Genomic DNA, 23686 nt, shown 5'->3' on the forward strand with positions numbered 1-23686 from the left:
AATCGCCATGGACGAACGATCGGACGGGCTTTACGTTCAGTTGCGAGCTGCAACGCGAGCTGCATTACCGAATAGAGAGCTCGCCGCACCGTCTCTCTCCTCCGAGGGATTCATTCGGCGCGCGAAATTGCGCCGCCGCGCACGAAACGGAATGGTTCGCGACGATTTTATTACACGGCACTAAAACCCGGTAGATTACCTTTACAAAGTTACCGATCGAAACTGACGATCCTCTACAACGCGGATAGCGAGCCGTTCTAAAAATTCAGCGCTCTCGGTTGCGACGCTTTAATTTTTCGCGATATCGAGAGGCGCATCGATGCGACACATCCCATTTTTTTTTTGTTATCTTAGAATCGAATTAAAGTTTTCTTATCTAAAAATGTGAATTTAGAATGATAAGTAAATTTTTCTATTATTCGCGCGACAGCCTAAGATGTATTTAATGTAAAATTTTATGAGCGACAAGAAAGTTATGCAAATTGTATAGGATCTTCTTAAGTCCCAAAGTGCAGCTCAGAGGGTTAGTTTTACTTGTCGTACTTGCAAACTCGTACGTTCGGTCGGACTTACGGAAAAACTGTTTTCTTTACAAAAGGTGTTGATTCGTGCCAGGAAGGTAATTTTAAGATTTGTCCCCGAAATTACGATTGCTAGAGAAAAAGGATTCGGAGACTCGTTGGAATAATCGAGACAAATTTAACGAAAAATTGCGAACTGCGGTTATAGCACGAGCGCGACGAAGAAAACTCGCTTCGAAAACTTTAATCTCCGCTAATTTCACCGATGATCCTGGCGAAGCTAAACTCGACACGCGATAGAAACTTTTTTCACCGAAAAAATAACTTTGCAGCTTCTGTTAATCGAAAGGAATATGAAATTTTCTGGTTCAAACAACGGATTGTTGATTAACTGAGATCTAAGTGTTAAATTATATCATCTAATGTTTCGTGTTCAAACAACGAAAAATTAGTAATAATAAATAAGCATACCGAGAGAAAACAAAATAGTTCTGACAACTATATTTGTGACAATTATAAAATGTAAATATTTGTAACTGTATTAATTTTTCAAAGTAATAAATACAAAGTAGTGTATACAATACTATTTTGTAATTATGAATACAATAAAAATATAGTCACGGTAATATATGTGAATTATTAATTGATAGTGAAATAGTGACTCAATTATAATTACATAGTTATATAGACTTCATACAAATAGAATATGACATTACATTTTTTTAGTGTAGACCAATATTTTTGTGAAGTAAGCAAACTGCCACAATATTATTGAGATAAGTTGAAAAAATACATATTGAGAACAATATATTAATTTATCTATTTAATAATTTATTACAATGATTAACATTATAATATGTAATATAAAAATGATTAATATTATTATATTTTCTTGATGTAAACACTCTTAATTTAGCTTAGATACATGATATTAGAAACATGCAAATGTAACAAAACACAAAACCGGAGAAATTACAGGGAATTTCAATTATGAACGGCAACCAAAGTCCTCGTCTAAAGCCTGAGCATTCAATGAGATCTGGTCGCGTTAATTTCTCCAATTCCCGGATTCCCCGGGTAAAATCGCTCATATTGGTGCGCGAGAGCCATCGAGGCGAATCGAGATCGCCACGTACACTGCCATCCGCATAATTGGTCCAGATGCGGAACGGACGGGACGAGGTGGAGGAACGGAGGGAAGGAAGTAAAGGGTGAAATTCCGCGCGGGGCCAGCTGCCATTAGAAGGGCGAGTGAGGATGGAGAACGAGCGGGTTCCTCATAATACGATTCGAGATTTGAGACGATGCGGATACCCCTTGTCACGAAGTTACCCCCGCGGATGTGTGTGACTCGCAGGACCATCGCGTGGCTCTCCTCCGGATTTCTCTTCGAGGCACCACTCTCTCTCTCTCTCTCCCTCTCTACGTGCTCGCCTCTCGTCTTGTCTACTCGGCGCTGATTTGATTTCGATATCCTGCTGTTCATCTCCGCGGGGATTCGTCCGCGTAGGCGTTTCCAGGTGTTCGTTTCGTGCAAAGAGAAAAGAAATGACGGCGAGATCGCTGCAGCTTTTATGTTCCGTCCGTAGATTAGAAACGAAATTACGTCGATTCTACCTTCTCGATATATATCTATAATCTAATATTTCTGTTTTGTAAAGCTCGATCGTGACACCTCTATCGTTAAAGTGTATTAGACCATTGATACGATAGCACTTTAATCTTGATCTATTTATTTCTTTTTTTTATTGTATTTGAAACAACTATTATTATCTCGCTTAGTTTTATTTTTATTTTAGAAAAATACTGTAGAGAGACAGCGAGAAACGAAGTTGTTGTAAATGCTAATTACTCCTTTTCCTTTTACCTTAATTAATTAAATCACTACGGTCTTTCTTAATAATCTTAATATTAGTTAAAAATAATTAAATGAAAATTCCCTTTTTCTCTTCATTTTTTATCTACATTTTTCTTATTAAGAAGAGCATTTTAATTATTAAGAGCGACAGGGAGAAAATCTAAAAACAATTTATATATTCTATAGACCTTATGCATTTCTCTTCCAAGAAGGGAAATAAATAGAAACAAGCGACATTTCGCACCTACTAAAGTTTAAAAAAAGTTTTATGAATTGCGCAGAGGATAAGCTTTTCAGACCGCAGTAGGCGTCTTGTGCGTACTTGGATCTCTTTAACGTTATCATGACTTTTCTAATCTTTTTTCACTTTTCCATTAAGAAAGTTTCAAGATTTATTTCTTCGCTTTTCTAAAAAAAAAAAAGGAGAGAAGTTTTTCCAGCGAAAGAAATCGACAGGGCTAGCGGGGAAGAAATTCCGCGTCCCTTCATTTTCTTCGGTGATGCTTTATTTAAATCTTCGTGAAACTTAGCTAATTTCACTCGGTCGTCGTTCAACAGTAGCTTGTTTATTCGGACTCTCGGCTCTCGATATTCTGTCGATTTCCCAGGAGTATCCGACGTATTGGCATCCGGCGTGCTCGTGTGATCGCTCTCTAAAAACTACCACGCGTGAACAGGAAGGATCGGAAACTTTCCTATCGAATTACAAACTCGATATTTTATGCAACCGGCATTGAAAGCTTCTAATCAATGACAAATTAATCTCTCGCTGACAAAAAATACTTTAATGGCGTATTCTTCGGTGCATTTAAAGTAAATGTTTTTTTTATCGCAAATTTTATCATAATTTTTCTGAAAAATTTAATCGAGCATATTTCTTGCAAGATAACTCGGCTCACTTAATTTCATGCATACCGGTCTGACATCTCTTATTGATTTTCACACCTGAAGTAATATTGGTTTTTACTGCTCGGTTGATTTTGCCTTTTGATGCATACCAGATATGCTATAGCCAGCTGATATTGACAAGTTGATTGTAACGATAAACGATTGTAACGATTTTAACTGTATATAAAATTATTTAATGATTATTTATATGACAATTTACAACAAGATTTATATGCCAATTAAAATTAATTACTTTACTTAAAAGGGATCATTAAATTTATGCTAAATTGAGATTTTAAAATTAAAGGTTGATATTGGTAATTGAGGAAATGAGAATTGTATAATATTCGTAATTATCATTTTTCTTGTTCAAATTTTTATTCAAATTTTACATCTCGGGAGAAATGAAATTGCGTGATTTTAATAAATCAAGAAAAACGAATAAGTCCCCTCATTTTTCGCGACAGTTTAATTCCATTTCTTGATTTATTAAAATCATAAGGAAAAAAATTCTTGATTTATTAAAATTGCATAATTTTATTCCTCTTAAAAACGTAAAAATTTCGCAAAATGTGATAATAATAAATTAATGCACATGATTACTTTTGCGATCAAAGTAGGAAATTTTATTCCTCAAATGAATGTTCGATTTTAATGTGCGAAGCTGAATAAATTATCCGAACTAATATGAAACGCAAAGAATAAAATGTCCTATATTTATTTTGTCGTTTATTTTGTCAAACTTTCCATTTTGCAGTCATAACAAATCGATGCCACGTCACATTGTTGTTGATGTTTATATTTTCGCAGAACACTGCGCATCATTGCGCGCAATAGGTTATCGCGCGCGCATCCAGCACAAGCAAGGTAGTTTCGTGTGTCATCGCATTATCTTTTGAAACACGATTGCGACAAATATCACAAGATTCCGAATGCTATTATTAACCAGCCGGATTACGTGACTTCCACGATTAATGACCCGTAAGCATGTCAAGACAGCGGCTTTAGCGTTGCAACTTGAAGCAGATATATCACAGTATTCGTTCGTGTTTACTATTTTTGAACTGAAAATGCGGAATATACTTGAATAATTTAAGTAATCGGAAAAGACACGATATATTAACCATTCACTAATAATAAATAGTTCCATTTAATAATGGAAACACAAAAGCGTCATGCAACTATCGCATTTCAATAATTAATACGCATGCAATTGTAATTAATCAAATTTTCATGAGTAAATGTATTATTTGTTGCAACAAAAGAACCTTTAAAAAAGAAAAAGAAATTTTGAAAATATCACGCGACGAAAAAATAGTCATAAAATAAATAATTTATTATTTATTATTTTATTTATATACAAATGAAATAATTACCAGTAATTATTTTGAATTGCGATATTATTCATACTAAACAATTAATTATATTTAGTTATTATGTGTACTAAAATTTGAAATTATATTTGCGTAGTAGAGATTATTATTTGTATTTTATATAGTTTGCATTTACTAATCATATTTTCATATCTGAATTTGATCTTTTATCTTAATTTTAGATAATGAATCTGTGATAATAATATTACATACATGTATTTAAAATGGATGGATTAACAGACAAACCACTATTAATATTTAATCCTTGATTATGCGTAACTGTTTATTATTGTACAAGTGGGAATATACTCATATGAATATGAATATGAATATGAAGAACTTATAAGATAAAACTCATTATATCGAGTTTTTTATTGGCATATTTTAATATTTTATTATACAATGGAACATCTACTCTAATTGCGTGATACATATATTAGCCACTTGAAATTTATAGAATAATCTCGCAAGCATAAATAATAAAAATAATGGAAAATATATCACAGCTAGAGTGATTATTTATTTTCGCGTAAGCTCGGTAAAAAGTGATAAACGATGATAGATCGCGATTTTCATGAAAAAGATATTATGTCTTCAAATCTGCTAAAGATATTATCACTTTTAAACACTTTTTACCAAGAATTCTAGATAAGATTTTCAAAAATCTAAAATATCATAAGGATATAATATATTTACTATACTAATATTATTTAGACAAATTCTGCAAAACCGCATTAATAATTAATTAATTAATAATTAATGCGGTTTTATAGAACTTATCTACATGACGTTTATCTTATGACGTTCTAAGTTTTACATTTACTTATTTTTAATGTGTCGATTTTTCTTTCATCTATCTATACAGATATAATTATAAACCATGTCGTCTATCAGATATCCGCTTGAAAATTCTACTTCGGCGCCGGTGAATCTTTGCGTTATCGATTTCTCATAGAGTTTTACTGGCACGCGGCGTAGTCGCTAAACAAAATAGAGCGCGAGCACTGATACAAGAATACGAGCTGCCATTGCACCCGCGGCCAAGCCAAGATCCTTTTGATTTATGGAATAGTTACAATGAGTCAAGATCATCTTGATTTATGGAACGTTTCAACATCGGCCGCACGAGCGCGCGTACACCGTCGACGTTTGCACACGTCTTGGACATGAAGTCGGTTATCGAATAATAAAACACGTCTCACTCGTGAAATTTCGCAAAATAGTACCGCGAAACGCGAATAAAATCGATGTTATTATTCCTCTGTTGATCAGATACGGTGCATTCGAGAATCATCTTTGAGCGTGCAGCAAGAAGGTGAATGATGCCGAAGATTGAAGCCGTATAGAGGAACATTAGGGGTAGAATTTCATTCTTGTACGTCCAGAACGGAAGATGAACGATTATTAAATAATTTATACTATCGTGCGTTATAACGAAAAGTTTTTAGCGTCTCTCATATCTATGAAATGAAAAATCTTTGTGTTCTAAAATGATATGAAGAAAACAGTAACACGGTTTCGTTACCGAATCGAATATCGATCGCATAATATCTTTAACAAACACCCTTCTCTACATCTTTTGAGAATTACACAACTGAAACAAATAAAAAAATATCTCGCGAAAAATTGTATTGTAACATTATGTAAATGATTCAGATATCACAAACATATTCGTGAAGTCGTAATTATATTTGCACAGAACAAAACTAACGATTGCAACAATTGTAATTGCCATATGATCGTTAGTAATTACTTAGAAATCATTTTTATGACGAGCACATTCCCTTCATTTTATCGCGAACGATGTTCGCAACAATCGCGGAAAAATACATAAATTTCAGTTTAATTTCACTAGTTTGCAAAATACATAAGCGCAAAAAAGAAGAGTGACATATTGTGAACTCCTATATCGTAGGGTTTATGTTTCGCGTTTCCATAGCCTAAAGAATGTCTCAGAAGAAAAATGTAAAGCTTTGAATATGCATTCTTTAGGTAGCTTTGAACAGAGAAGAAATAAAATACACAAAGAGGTCAACAAAAAAAAAGAAGAAAATTAATATAGATGATGACGATTTTCTTATTTTCTAAACGCGTGCTCGCCACATTCTTTAAATACCTTTATCGTTTGATCGATTGTCCATTGACTATGTCGATGACATAGTGAGATTTGAAATATGTCAATAAACTCCCAAATGCGGATTGATTCGTTTTCGATCCAGCGTTAACAGATGAGCGGCAGCAAAAAAGGAGCCATTTCAGTCGCATCGATTAAAGGCGGAACGTTCTATTTCAATTTCAAATCGTGGATCGGCCAACGGCAGCTCACTTGTTCGAAACGATAATATCACATCGGCGTTCGGCGTGCCCTGCCGATGATCCGCAATTTGCATAATTCTCTGAGCGACTTACTTTCCGTGGTCTCACGGAACGAAAATCCTTCCACCAATACTACGAGATTCCTCGCGAAGATTATCATTCTCAAAATTAGTACCGGATTAGAAAGCTGTGCAATTATCGATTCTATGTTGCTTCAGCCTTCGCTATATAAATAAAATACGCTTTACAGAGAGAGAGAGAGAGAGCGAGAGAGAGAGAGAGAGAGAGAAAGACGTAATTGAAATATATTTACAAAATATAATATACACAATGAAAAATGACTTTGATAAAAAAAATGTACACAAGTTATTTAAATATTTTAATGAATATTTAAATATTTTAATTAAATATTTTAATTAAAAGCAATAATTTTATATTGTAGTCATTGTATTGTAGTGCATTGTAAATAATAATTTCAACATATCTAATCTCGATGAAATCCCATGGTGTACTGTCCTTAAATGAATTTGAAGCTTACTCCAAAATTAGATTACTTACACGAAATTATGTTTACTAGTTAGTGCCCGTTGCTATTATCATAAATCAACAATTGCAAAACGTCTATTAAGCAAGTGAATGCAAATTCACCGATTAAATCACTGGGTTATTTGACGTACAAACGTTATAACGTGCGAGTCGAGGTATTTGTCCATTATGCAGCACAGATTTTCGCAAGTCTCAAAGTGCATTAACGGTGCTTATTGGGATGAATGGGCGCTAGTGTTAATATCAGCGTAAATACAGACCTGCATATCGTAATCCCACGCTTACCATTTATGTTTGTTGTGTATGCTAATGCACCATTATGGGCAGTACACGCGCATCTTTGAGGGTCCGTTAATTCTTACGTTAATATTTAACATCTGTTCTTTTTAGTATTAATTATGCATTTAAGTAACTTTGAGTAACTCCTTGGAAACTTTACAGTTCTATCCTTTCCTTTTTGATATCTTTAATTGCCTTTGATCATGAATCTTTCGTTTCTTCTAGTTTTGAGACAAGCACGTTTGATTCGGAATTTTATCAATTTATTAAAATGTTTTTTTCCTATTCAAATCATATTTAAAATCCATATATTTTTATATTTTTTTGGAAATAGTTTATGCCGTTTTCTGCTTTATTTTTCTTGAAAAGTTCGCTGTAATTATAAACAGAAAAAATATAATTTCATTCGGAAAAAAATAAAAATTTTACTATTTGTTTATATATTTTATATTTGTGCTCTGATTGTATTTTGCACGGGATAGAATTTCAGTTTACCATTCAGTTTACCATTCCTGTTCATTGGCACTGGGATATCCCGTGCACATGCGCTCGGCACATGTGCAATATACTCAACAAACACAACCAATGTGCAAGGGATGCGATTATCGCTGTGGAGGCGTCTACGTATATTTATGACCGAATTAACCCACGGAAATACCAAGTGCGGCGGCATAAATGTGGTCTCATAAATACGGGCGAACGAGTTACGTTTATATAAAATCGCGATGCGGGATAGCCACGGCGAGATCGATCGTTGGCTATTTATAGACTTTTTATGACACTTGTAAAAATACTGAGTCGATCTAAATTATGATAACGAATGCGAGTGTCGGCCGACAAAATAACCGGTACCATGTCCACCCTTCATACTACCATCCTCGAAATACACTCATCAATAAAACTTCCTTTCTTTAAGAAACACGAAACTGCACTTCATGATTTTTCCTGAACAGATTCAAAAGATGTTTTTGATGTCAATATTTGATATTTTTTATTCAAAAATAGATATCCTATGTTCTGTAGCATTCTAATATCAAAATTTACAATACTTTTTAATATTTCACGTATTACGCGATATAGTGTTGTGTATCACGTGTCAGCTAATGATTTATATTCAATCATATTTAGATTTGCGAAGTTGTACGTGACGGAAACCAGAGATTGCGTTTTTTAATTTTAATGAAACGCACAACGTAATCGCGTTGCGCTGGCGCATTTTAATTTACGCACACGCAAATAGTAGACATACCGTACCACTTTATCATATATGAAGATGAAAAATAAATGAGAATTTGCTTTATTATAATGTTACTTGTTAATGCAACGTACTCGGGTTTCATTATTCACGCCGCACGATTCGCATATATTTCGCATATATTTTTTAACCAAGATTGAAATCTAAATTGAGAAACTGTAAATATAAATACTTAAAAATTGAGCCGTACATTATTTTTAAAGGAATAAAGAAATTAACAAATTTAAAAAGATTAAAATTAAAATGCGTTAACAGCTAAGATTTTACATTCGGTTAACTTTAAATGAATTTTTAATTCCTCATTTAATCAAAGTTAATATCAAAGGGTAAAAGGTGGACAATCTATTTTACATTTATTAAGAAAAAAATGGACTCCGGAGTTTGAATTATAAAACATCGTGAAAAAAATCTGCAACGAAACAGGTGGATGATATCGACATTTCTATCTCCATTCCTCGCCGGTGAATGTCATCGGTCAGAAATAAAGAGAAAATTGCCGCAGGAAAAGCGAGACGTTGGATGCCATATGCGCTGTAACTGGGACGTTACGATAGATCGAATTATGTTTTACCCGTGCTAACCACGATACAGGGGTGACATGAGGATGCGGCCCGTCATGAAATAAACGAGATATCGTTATAATGGATAAATGGGGAAAATAGACGTCACGATCTTTAATGGGATCTTACAACGCCATCCGCGTTATTGTATAACGTTCATCTCACTTCCCCGTAAATGTGTATTATCTCAGAAATATAAAGTAATGCGTACTTTTTCGTACTTTTTGTACTTTTGTTTCTTCATTCAGCTTCGTGGTATATAGCAACAATTCACGCGAATTGATTTCAAATGTCACTAGAAATCCGAACGATAGAATTATTATTTTAAATATAATAATTCAGAATTAACATAATGCAAAAACTTAACTCCGCATGTTGAATCTGAATCCAAGGTGATAAATGTGTTCAGACCATTAAATAAATCTCATCGTGCAAGTGCACAAAATTCCCTTCATTACAACATTTGTCAGTTATCTATATAATACTCATAATTCATGCAAATACATGTACCATGAATAATTAATTTTCTCTGAATTGTCGTGAAATTAACACGAATACCTGTATATTATATTTTGTGTACACAATATTTTCTTTTTATCAATTCTCTCTGAGCGTACGCGATGTAACTAATTTGTCACATTTAATTTATTTGGTTGAGCTCACATCAAAATAACTCATCCAGAGGTACTCGTATCGTAAATATTTACCCCTTTCCGACTTGTCAATATTGCAGAATTAGATTCTCTCATATAATATTCCGCGCAGCACTATTTTCTATTAATTCTCTACCCGAGATTAATAGACTCAGAGTCTATTAATTCCTCAAGATTTTTGATTTAGTGCAGTAGAAAATTTATTTAACCTAACAAGGATTTTGTCTAATAAAGAAATTCCTCTTCCTAACTTTAAACTCGTTAAACATTATAACAAAAATAAAAAAATAAATTACATTGTAATATAGATTATAATAAGTAATATAATTAGCTTTCTTCTTTTTTTGTTTTAATTCAAAACGAAGATTGTAATTTCAAGCGAGTGTAAAGACTCGCGTTTCGGTTAACGACAATTCAATCAAATCATTATTATTTTGCGCTCCGTGGCAATTATTATTTTCCGCCGTGACGAGAGTCTCTAAGATTCAATCTCGGATCTCTCGTTTCCGAAAAGCGACGGGCCCCAAGCTAGCGGGTTAATTTCGCAATATCAAGCATTCACCGTGACGGCGAGGTGGAGAGGCTAATTCCTGTCGATATTCTCTCTATTCGGGGGAATCCATTAAAAGCCGAGCGACCAGCGTGAGACGAAGAAGCTCCCGTCGATCGATTTCCTATCGGGGGCGTCCCCCTTTTTTTCGTATCGTCGCTGCGGCAATCGCGGCTCTCAAATCGGGTCAAGTGCACTTGCACAGCGGCAAACTGCCAAACCGCGATCGCGTTCGCGGTTGGAGATGAATCGGAGAAGCGCTCGTCTAGTTGGTCATTAGCATAGTCTATTACCGTCCTCCCCCTCCCCCTCTCTCTCTATCTCCTCTCCCCTCTCTCTCTCTCTCTCTCTCTCAAATAGGCCCCGCATTGCTCTCGATTGCATTCGGTACCAAAACCATAGTTCGACCAGGGAACTGATATATCCCGTTCGAGCGACTCGGTGGGAGAAAATCGTCTTCTATTTATTCCATTTTCGAGATGAACGGGGGGTGGGAATGGGGGCACTTGATTGCTTTTCCGATATTTATTTCAGCAGTTTCCATTAATCATAGATAAAGATCCCCCGCGCGTGTATAAGCGCGGTAAAAGGAACCCGATGTAACCGCCGATTCGTACAAAGCGTTGGATTCTCTCGCAAGATTTTCGCTTTTTAGCGTGAAAAAAAAAACACGTGTTCAGGAGTTTGTTGAAAGGTTTGTGATATTTTGAAAACAGTTTCATGCGTCGAGTTGTTGCGACTAAAACATCCTGCGACCGATTGATCGTTTAAAACCGCTCTGTAACATACCACCTGTAACATAAAATTAAATTAACGACAACATTGATGTAACATGTTGCGGAGTTACGCGGTTTCCCTCAAAATTAAAAGCGGAATTAACAGAGCTCGTTTTCGATCAAACTCTCAAAATCAGTGTTAGCCAAACGTTTTCAAACACACAGTAATGGACAAATTTCCAAATGAAATGGATCATACAGAATAAGCAAAAGCAAATAAAAGAATTGCTAATTTTAATTAACATACATTACTATTTAAATTTTATAAAATTTATTTTCAATATTATAATAATATTAACTTGGTGATATATATTTGTATTTTGATTTTTCTAAATGGGATTAAAACTAACATTAAAAAATTAAAATTAAAATGGAAATGCGATTAAATTACATTCTAAAAGTTAAATTTTTTAATGTATTTGTATTTTAATTTTTTTATTTAACAAAAACATTTTTAGACCGGTTTTATTTTTGTTGAAAGTATAAAGTATTCTAATGTATAAAGCATATCTTATGGAACTTCCTCGCTCTCTGCGCTGTCGCAAGTCTTTACCTGTGCGTGTACACGAACATAATCGCGAATTTATCATTCTTCCCTTCGCCCAGCGACGATGCCAGTATCTAAAGGACTCGTTGCGCCGCCGAGATACACAATTATCTGAAGTAATTGTGCCAAGCCCGGCTTAAGCCGCGATTGTCGTATCGTGTATTTAATTCACGTTTCCCTTATCACGCGCTACCGCGCAAGAATTTTTTGCAGATGAACCCGACGCATTTTCGACGCCCGCGTCGTTTTTTCGTTTACTGCGCTCAGGCGTAATGCGTTTCATTTCGCGGTGTAATTATTGCCGGCGATAAATTGCGCGACGGCCGGTCGGCCGGCGTGCAAATCGATCATCGAAACTGGAAATAAAATTCCAGTCCGTATTACATTCGGGGAAACAAAATATAATCGGCAAAGTGATTTATTACGTGACGTCGCGAAATATTACGGTTGCAGCAGTTCTCACCGTCAATAGTCGATTATGGCAAATAACACTGCCTTCAGCACAATTATTATTGATTACTATTGAACTTATTACTGAAAACTTGATTATTATTGTGAAAAATATGCGTATATTATTTCATCATTACAGCATCGGAGCTTTCAGATATTTTTTAGTTTATCGCTCGCTGTCGAGTTTGATTCAACTGATATTTTGATTAAAATAATATCTTTTAAGCTGAAAAAATATTTTGTGAGCCGAGTCAAGCTAGATGATGTCATTTTTTTCACGAATTGTAAGAAACTTGCGAATATGAACATGCTCCGAAAACGGAAGTACAAACGAGCTGCCCTCCTCCCCCCTCTTTCTCTCTCCCTTTCTCCAATGAAGTTTATTTATTTTTTCGAATTAACTGATTTTCATAAAGCGGGCGTTATTTGCTTTTGGACATTGGTCGAGGCGCATGAACGCGACGCGCACGTTCGACCAATATTTGCGAGAAGTGCGTCACGCGGCGTAATGCCGCGATCAAATGCGAAACGTATTTCGCACAATGTTTGATCGCGTCGTCGCGAATATTGGTCGCGATTACGTTCGAGTAGACACGCCGTGTCACCGAAGGAATGGGCTCACCGGTGAGCGATTCAACAAGCCGCGCGGAGGACTGATATATTTAAGGACTCCACCACTGCCTGTCAGTCGCTGCCGCTGCAACGTGTTCGTAACGTTAGTGCAAACTCCTATGACGGATGTAAGTCATGTAACCCAGTTTCAGGCGCTACGTCGAGTTGGCTTAAGTATCTAGTTGCCGTTTTGACCGTGCGGTCGTAACTTTCGCAATGGGATCTCAGAGTTCTCTTAAACGTCGTCATCACACTTATCCCGCGTCGTCCCAGTTTACCGCAATTTATTAGCGACTACATGGAAAATGGATCATCCCTCTAACGAATTTTTTTTCACGAGCGAAATTTATGCCCGAAAACATATTGCCCGAGCGCACACGCTATATTTCTGTGTTATATTTTTGGTACGATTTTCTCCTTATTGTTATCAATATTCCAATATTTTTACAATTTCTTCGATAGAAATACGGATAGGTAAAAAGTTTTTTTTACTCTTCTACGGATAGATAGATACCTTCTATTGTATTCTTTGCGCATAATTCTCGACATTCTTGAGGCCATGTTCCATTCATCGTCGACGCAAGGATATCTCCGTCCGGCGAATCATGAAAAATGTAAAGGCGTACATTCAAATACAGATCCGACAGTCGCGACAACACGGGATGATTTCCTTCGAGACGAGATTCCTTTAAACCCTTTGTTACCGCGAGTCACGTTTATTCCTCGCTTATTTCTTTTCGTTCCAGTCGCGATCGTGCATTTTTTACGAGCGCGCTCGGTATCCTTTCGAGCAAGGTAATAACGCGTGTCGTGAAGAATTAGGCCATTCTCCCTCCGGAAATGCGTGCAAAAAATGCGAAGGGGCTTACGTTTCCTTGGAGTGCACAGTCGAGAGGAATTGCCGGAATCGTAAAGTTTCTCTTGGTTTTTCGTTTCTATTCGCGCGGACAAAGCATTTCGTTTCTCTCACGGTATTTCTCAGAATTAAAAATCTAATTCCGTTAGAAAAAGTAAAAGAAAGGGGTCCGCTAAAGAGATAAAAGAAATAGGGTCACAAAGAACTTTTTCGACTTTTATTCCACAAGTTTAACGTGTTACAAAGACTTCATTAACACCCAATCATCGCGTCATGCTTTTTACTTGATATATATATATATATATTTTTTTTAATTGATTTATCATCTATATACATTCTTTGAAGCCTTGAAAAGTCTTTTAAGTCTTAAAAATATGTCTCTTCAATTTTTAATGAAAATATAAGATATTAAATTATTACAAATTTTACAATCTTTTTTGTTTTTGGAATTACTTTGGATCGAAGTTAAATTAATATTTATCGAAAGTGAAAGAGTCATACATTCTAAAAAATTCTAAAGAATATACGATATATAAGTTACATTACATATACATTATAAAAATTTGGAATATCCTGAAAATCTTTTTTTTTCCTCGACACGTCTTATCTTTAGTATCCTCATTCTTTAAAGAGAAAAGGAACAAAACAACACGTGTGAATAATGTAACTAAAAGGGGCACGGTCGATGCTCCCAATGGCGGTGCTCCCTACGCGTCCTGAATCGCAATCGTGCCAGTAGCCGACACAACCCCGGAAATTTTTCGGTCGATCGAGCCGCGCGCGTTAATTACGCAGCGCTCCGTGCGCGAAAGATTACAGGGATTTTCGGAGCGGCAGCAACGGGCGAGGACCGAACAGTGGAAATTTCGCGGTGTTTCGACAGCCGGATCTTTCCGGTTGTTTCGGCAGTAACCGCCCGGGTGCCGTTACCACCGTAATTTTCCGTGGAGCGACCGCGAACGCGCCGCCGACCGCCTCGGTGCAACCAATTTCGACACCGCATTACCCTTCCGCGGTTATCTCGCCATTTGCAACGACCCCCCGACGAATCAGAAATCGGCGGCTTCGGCGGAGATTCGGGACCGCGGGTTGATTCACCCAATTTGACGGTCGACTATGAAACTGTCATTCAATTACTTACATCAAGCGATGAGATAATAGCTGAACGATAACAAAAATCCTCAAAAATGTAATTCCAAGGTTTTGATTTTCGGAATATTTCTAGACTTCTATAATAAAATTTTTTGAATTTGAAATTATATAGTGAAATTTAATTAAAACTTGTAGAAATCGACAATGTATCGAATGAATTGAAGAAAGCGGTTCAAATTAAAATATTCAAATATTTAAACTTAATTCTCTAAATCTAAAACTAATCCAAGTTTTTAAGTTACTATCTTCTATATATTACTATCTAAAAACTTTATAAAAAATTTTTTTTTGTTTTTTGCATATAGGCAAGGACATGATTATGGTTTATAAAAAGTTAAAGTGTAAACGTTAATTATTACAATTAACTTGATTGTAGTCTTTATAAATAATTACTATTCAACTTATAATTAAAAAAGAGCAACAAAATAAAAAATTTTATCCGTGTTTTATGCGTGCGTGCGTGCGTGCGTGCGTGTGTGCGTATGTGCGTGTGCATGTATGTATGTTCTCTTTTTTAAAGAATCTTTTTAATAGAAATTAACTTTATATATATATATATATATATACACACACACACATGTATCTAAAGTTTAATTATATTTTAATATAAAATTAAACTTGCTTTTATACTTAACAAAGACAATACTATATGACGTATTAATTAATTTCCGAGATTGACGCAATTTCCAAGAATAACGCAATAATTTTTTAATTTAGATACGAGCGCATAGTTTTATAAGACTTTTTTTTCACATAATAACAGAAAAGAAAATAGAAGTATAATATCCAGGTATTTTAAAGCAGCTTCAAGGAAAAATATTGTCCTTATTAAGATTCAGAAGCCGACTGTCATCATTAAGTTGCAACATCGTTTCCGAGATACAAAGCGTAATGTATCGTCTTTGGACAATCAAAATACGGCATTAAGCGCGAGTTGAAGTAGCCTTCCTATCATTGTCGACCAAATGCTTTATTCAGCGACGTGTACACTAAAAAGAACCACATTCAGAAGGTTTCTTCAGAAGATTTACATTTGCTTCAATTAAATTATTTCATAAAGAAATAAATTAAATATACTCTTTATTATTTATAATACGATCACGTTTGATAAAATATATATTTTAAAAAATTTTATATGATCTCATGTGTATTTCAAAGTTCATTTTTAACACAGCACTATAAAATACATATATGATTCTTTTATTCTGTTTGATCAATAACGTGGAAATACTTTCCTTTATTCCATTACAAGAACAAAGAGAAGCACTATGCAATCCATTTTTGAAATCCATTGGCAACTATAAGACGTGACAAAAAGAAAATTATTGTTCTCTTTGTGAATCCATCTCAGACAATTTCATCGAAAGGAAGATTATCTTCATAGAAACATATTCATAGTATCGCGGACAATTCTAATTTTTATAAACAAATCTTTATATCAGGAACGCAAATTTATCTATTTATCTAATATTAGAACAATGTTGAACGTTTATCTAATTTTATCTATATCTTATCAACTTGTTGAGTATTTGAATAAAATTTTATTTGGTATTATTTTTAATTTCCTTAATATTCAAATAATTCAGAAAAATGTTTCTTATAAAGTTTTTAACGGACTGACAACCGTGATTTTCTTGCATAAAACGGTATAATAGCACTAACAACCCAAATGTAAAACTGTCATTTTGGCGGATTTCATTATTCAAATAACAATTTATTTGAAAATCTAAAAATATCCTAAGAAATTTTTATAAAATTTTTAATTATTATTTAATCTAGAATATGTAATCTTTTTCAACTCATTAGATATGGATCTTTTGATTTCAAGTTGGAAAAATTTAATTTTTCATTAACATTTTTATTTTATATATACGTAATTGTATTACATATATTTTTGTGTGTAAATGTAAAACTTATAAAGCGATATTTGAATAAAATATTGACTGTACAAAAGTACATTTCTTCTACTTAATTAAGCATGAAAAAAAAATTTATATTATTTTCACATTCGAGTCATAATTAGAAAGTGTAACTTTAACTTTGTCACATACCATGCCTTCTCGCGCGCTTTTTGCATTAAAAATTCAACAACAGCGTGACGGTTTTAGAAAAGGAGCAACTTGGAGCAACTTGTTACGGCAGCTTTTGGCAGGCGGAAATGAAGGATGGCGAGCGGAAACTGATACAAATAACGAATGAAGTGCCGCCTTTCATCGTCGAAAAAGAGCGCATTTCTTCCGGCAGTGCAAATGAGCTGCGGACCTCGGCCGAAGTGCAATTATCTCGGGCGAAGTGCATGAATTCATCTTTCCTCCATGCTCGATGAATACGCGCTCCGGCTACTCCGGAAAGATAAATATTCAGATATGCATAACAGGAAGAAGGCAAGGCGAACGCGCTCTGCGGCCGCGATTTGTACGACTCGCCGACTTATTTCTTTCATTTGGGACTCAGCGCCCGTCGTCTGTTGGAAGAACATTAATTTCGCGAAATCGTGCGTCCTCCAGTGCCAAATGCGCCGGGGCGCATTTGCGGAGATGTAATTATACGAGCGTGCGTCAAGAGAGAGAGAGAGAGAGAGGACGGTAACGGTGTTCTATTCTTCAAAGAGTTCTAACGCGCGCCGGATGAAAATTTAATACGAGACAGTTATTTATGAAATGTTCCTCTTCCTTAAACGTTATATCTTGTTGAACGGGAAAATTTCCACTTTTGCGATACGGAGCGATCTTTCTGCGGCGCACGAAATTGCAAAAATTTATTTAATTCGCTCGCCCTTTTTTTCGAAATTTATGCTGAATTATTCATTATTCATATCGGGTAATATCTCATATATCTATCTATATCCGTCTGTCTCCCGTAATCACGATTCGCTTTCTCTGCTTTCGAGCGCGCGCTAAACGGCGATGCAAAATTCATTTAGCTCGCATATTCGGCTAATTATACTTTGTCCCATTCTCTGCCGCTGTTACGAGGTTCGGGCCGAAATTCGCCTTTGCCGTGCCGCGCCGCGCGCGTTACGCGGATGTATTAATAACTTCCATTGTTCCGTCGTGGCGCGAAATCGCTGACGAATCCCGTTGAATTTCAATTCTCGATTAATTACACAGTTAATTACGCAATCCCATGTCGCTCGCGGAACATTTTCGACGAATCTCTCGTCACTCTCGTTGCGAGGCGACACGACGCATCTCGTCCGATGCAGACACAAAGAGATTTAAAAATGCGAACTTCATTAAAGCTAAAAATTTTTTCTTTTTATTGACGAAGCTTAAAATTCATTTAACGCATCATGCCATTTTTTTCTTGCTTTAAAAATTTTTTTATAATTTTTAGAATGTTGTTCTGAAATATTATTCTATTCGAAAAAGTCGCGAATAAATATTGCGAACAAATCATTTTACATTTGAATAATTTACCGATTAACTAGCAGTGTCACTCTTTTACATCAATAAATTTGCGTTTAATATAAAAATAAAATTTTTTTATAAATTAATTTTATAAGATCGTAACTGTTTCGCGTATTTTATCAGAAATTTTTATCTTAAATAACATCTGGAGCTAAAATAGTATTAAAAGTTACATCGACGAGTTTGTAACAATACAATTTTCAACGTAATCGCTCGATTATCAATGTCAAACTTCCCTCGGCAGCATGCGTTATGGATGGAATAGATGCAAATATGATTGGTATTTGGAACGTTCGTATAAAACTAAATAACGAATCCGATCGTGCAGTGAGAGCACAAATGAATGCGGTTTATAGAAACGTACGTTATGGGACGATTGTTTCAAAAATGCACGTAACAGCTGAATTCGCATGGCGCATATTAATCGATGGTAATCGCGCGGGTACGGAGTGACGGGAATGAGAAAAGCTATAATGCCGCTTGATTTGATTTTTTGCGCAATGCATCACTTATACACTTCTATGCAGCGTCGCCAGTGACCGTATCAAACAATTGGATTTAAATTAAATGAATTCCAAGAAGTCTAAAATTTAAATTTAAAGAAATTTAAATTTTAAATTAAAAATATAAAAAAATGCGAGATAAAGGTATAAAATTACGTGACAATTAAGAAATTAAGAAGAACGACACGATGATATTCCGAGAATATTTGCGATAAATTTTCTCGGCAATCTATTTTATATATTTTATATATATATATATATCGATTATTTCCGAAATACACCGAACTCAAAATTGAATCTTTCCTCCCAAAAGTGGCATTACTGGAGGGATAATAAAATGTACTCGTGTTTGCCGTTCGTCGAGCCAAGTAAAGACGAAAGACGGCGCAAACCGCCCTGCTCGTTCCAATTCCAGAACTATTCGCCAAGAAATCAATCGAGGGTGCGAATACCCCGACACACGAGAAACACGCTGCCACTTCCTCTGTACCGTTGCTATATTACACTGACCCCAATTCTGCAAATCCGCCGAGGCTCTGACACCGACATAGAATTACGTCAAAACTTGAGACTATTTCATCTCGAAATACCCGTCCTGTTCCACGGTGAGGATTCTTTAACAATTTATGCCCGGAGATCCTGTATCTAGCTGTACAAATGGCCAAGAAGCGCATTATGACACTATTTACTACCGCATTGTGAATTTACGATTTTACAATGTTTTACGTAGATAAAAGCGTAGGTAGAAACACTTTTAATTTGTCATGGATAGATAGAATTGTGAAATAATACCACCAGAATAAATGCGAAATTTTGAAATATATATGTTTTATATTTTTGAAAAGCATGGCAAAGTGTGCTACGTGTATATGCATGTAGAAAATTGAAAAACTAAAATTCTTTATAATATAATTTACTATTGTGCTATTTAATTTACAATTACCATACTTTGTAGTGGGTAAAAGTTAAAATTTTTTAAATTTATCATGATCTAACGGAATTGGCTTAACAGCGGAAAAATTTAATGTTGTAAAATATTAAAACCGCCAAAAACGTATTATTTTCAAAAAGTTCGGACGTTACGAATGTAAAGAACTATAGAATAAATATTCATAAAAATGATCCAGTCAAACAATATGGCGTGTGCACTTTCGCATTTGTTTAATATATAATTTATTTTCTTTAACATCGCATTGTTTGTATTCTAATGATAAAAAGAATTAAATTTCTACATTTTGGTCCCTACATCCTCGAATGCTCGAATTGCATTTCCATTGTATTCCATTGAGATCGCTAGATCGCTGAAAATAAAAAGAGAAGTATTTTACGAGCACTTGTTTCTGTTCCAGGTGAACATCCGGCCGCGATGCAGCACGGAAACACGGCAGCCGGCTCACCTAATTCCAAGACGGTTCTGGTGATGCTCGCCTTCCTTCTGGGCCAACTGAGATAATGTGCGTGTACACGAAGGTCGCCCGAGACTGGTAAAATCGATGGACGTACCGCAACATGATCGCCCACACATCCTAGCCGTTAACCCTTCCGCATAGACCATATTGGATTATATCCCAGATAGTTTCATCGTAGCGGCCCAAAGATTAAATAATTCGCGGAATTACATAACGGTCGTAGCAGTTATACCGGATTTTAAATTAATGAGATCCCAAGATAAAATTTATGGGAATCGATTCATCCAACTATACGATTTTTATCTCTTTTTTCTGCCTAATTGATTTTCGAAGAATGATACATCGAGATAATCGCATTGGTCGCGTTATTCGCGTTATAATCCTTTAGATTTATAATTTTATTTTCTCGGAACTCTTACTCTTTTCTCTTACTTTTCTAAAATAATCAAAATGATTTACGGAGCGATAGAATTCTTTTTTTTTAACTCCACATTTTGATTATTAAATTTTCCTGAAGCGACAATTTTAATGTGAAGGTATAAGCGTTGTTATGCTGTTTTAATTATGCGTTGTACTTTAAATGCCTTGTAGCGGTTCTCATTTTTCTTAATCTAATCGCCCGAAAACCCTCGTCCCGTTCTTAAATTTAACCGTCTTAAATTTAATTTAGGTATTTGGCCGCTAGGGTGAGAAATACAAAGATAATCTCTAAGAGACAGCTCTTCTTACATAATAAAAGGGAAACTTTGTGCCTAAGGGTTAAGCAGAGTGTGAGGCAGTCGTATACACGGTCTCTTAAAAGCGTGAATTCCACGACGAATTTCTGAGTCGACTTTTCCCCAACCACGAGAAGTGACGGACGTTTGTCGTGATGCAGCGACAGTATTTACAGTTGAGCTGTAACGTACACATATAAAACGTTAAATAGCTGCGTAATGATAACCAGTGATCCAAGATATCTATTTCCAGCTCGAAAGCATTTCCCAGTAATTGGCATGTTGCACAAATAATGTTTTCAACATCAACTTGCGTCCAAAATTAATAATTACAACATCGTGTTTAACGACCGTTCTCTTAAACGAGCAGATTTTATTTAATTTTATTAATTGACGATATATCCGTTTCGATAAATATCACATTTTAATGATTATTGTATTTCACATATTTTTCATTTAATATCTTTAATAATCTTTTTTTTTATAATCCATAATATGTTGATTAAATGAAATTCAATCGTAACACAATATTGATAGATTCGATATCTCGATTTACTATAATCATAATAATTCTGAAAGAAACAAAACCATTGATTTTACTTTCTTTAGGATTATTATGTTATAATAAATCAATTGTTAAATCTATCAGTAACTTAATCTAGCATAGTTATTTTCGCATGATAAGCTTCTTTTGCACTCAATATGCATACATAGATAAGCGGAATGGAATAATAATAAAAATTTTCTATTTGCGAATACTTAATTAGTCAGCTATTATTTTAATTTAGCTCAGAAATTAGTTTATGCTTCACGACTTAGCATCGGTGCGATTTATTGTTATAAATAATACAGCATGCGTTGAATAATGATTCGTACAACTACGACAGAGCAATCGAGAATTCTTATCATATCCACGAATGATGCGAAAAAAATGTTATCAATGTTATCGAAAAATTTCAGCGATGACGAGATTCTTACGATTTCTAATCGGGAATGTCTCGTACGAGAGGAGTTAAAAGTCGCCGTCGCCGTCGCTGAAATTTTAGAATAATTGCGCGATGCGAACGTAAGAATTAACGATAACGCGCAGTGAATGTTACCGCAGAGAGAGAGAGAGAGAGAGAGAGAGAGAGAGAGAGAGAGAGAGAGAGAGAGAGAGACATAATTGAGTGTCGCTAGAAGGAAGAGGGATAGCGAGCAGATAAAACAGAACTTTATGCATCCCGCGCCCTTTCCCGACCATAGAGAAAATTTTGTGAGGAAAGTGTTAAGTGTAAAATAAATGTGTCACGAGCAAGTTTAACCGAAGAGCGATGTAATAAAATGGGTGGACCGATCTCCACCATGGCGAAGTACTTTCTACTTATGGCATAAGTGTTAAATGAAAACTTAAAGGAAGACACAGAAAACACATACCACATACATACATATACACATACACACACACACACACACACACACACACACACACACACACACACACACACACACACACACACACACACACACACACACATATACAGGTAATAGTAGAGAAATGTATGTAAACCACGCGACTTTACGACTCGTATGATTTACACCCACGACTAGTCCGAAATGAAGGAAAAAAAAAAACTGTGTTTTTCCCACCCGCTCACACCCTTCTCACTGTTTTGTTTTCACACGGTTCTCCTGCGAGAAAACGCATTCTTGTACATAATGTTTTACTCTTGTAAATAAATTACCCACACAACGCTCTGCGATTCATTCTCGCGCCGTCCCTCTTCGGGGGTAGCGGTTATCCCCCGCTAATTAAGTATATTAAGGAACGTCGTATCTCAATAGAGAGAAAAGGAAGAGAATTATTCCCGAATAAGCAGAAGACTGTTTTTTTTTTCTTTATTATTTTATAGTTTTATAATTTATGATTATCTTATAATTTATCTTATATTTTATAATTCGGGAGTATAATTGTAACACGGAAATTTATATTAAATGGGCGACATAAGTCGTTGTCTATCTCGGGGATGGTTGGTAATTCGGAATTAATGGCAACGGCTGCGAAAAGATGGCCCGCGAAGATCGATAGCCATGACCCCGATGCGCTCCCGAACTTTTCCCGTCGGAGATATTTAAGAATCCCTGGCTTCGGCTCATGAAGTCTCTCACTTGCAGACCATCCTCGCAAAATAACGATGGCGCCCAATTAATTTTCTTTAGCTGCTCAATATCTCCGAAACGATGTCGAGCGACGAGCTCCATTTGATTAGTCGAGCCGTTTATTCCAAAAATAAGGTAAGTGAATTTTTTTTATAATTCCTTAAAAGAGAATAATCGCCATTGGTCAATGATTTTATTAATGTTTTAACTTTAATAAGAAGTAGGAATTTATTAACTTCTCTTACTTCGCCTTGAAGCCTGCATTTCAATTTTAATGGCAAATTGCTCTGTAAATTGGAAATTGACTTCTGTACCGA

General features: G+C 35.3%; 1 protein-coding gene across 1 annotated transcript in view; it reads left to right on the top strand.

Annotated features, from left to right (window-relative positions):
* dpr1 (defective proboscis extension response 1) overlaps positions 1 to 22962 on the top strand; it is a 303032-nt gene extending 280070 nt beyond the window's left edge. The window contains exon 6 of the mRNA XM_011644328.2: positions 20455 to 22962. Coding sequence (XP_011642630.2) covers positions 20455 to 20558 — 104 coding nt within the window. The 3' untranslated portion in view covers positions 20559 to 22962. The remainder of the gene's footprint in view (positions 1 to 20454) is intronic.
* Positions 22963 to 23686: the final 724 nt, after the last annotated feature.

This window comes from Pogonomyrmex barbatus, unplaced genomic scaffold (assembly GCF_055798465.1).
Source record: "Pogonomyrmex barbatus isolate J1 unplaced genomic scaffold, ASM5579846v1 scaffold3, whole genome shotgun sequence".
NCBI classification, from domain to species: domain Eukaryota; kingdom Metazoa; phylum Arthropoda; class Insecta; order Hymenoptera; family Formicidae; genus Pogonomyrmex; species Pogonomyrmex barbatus.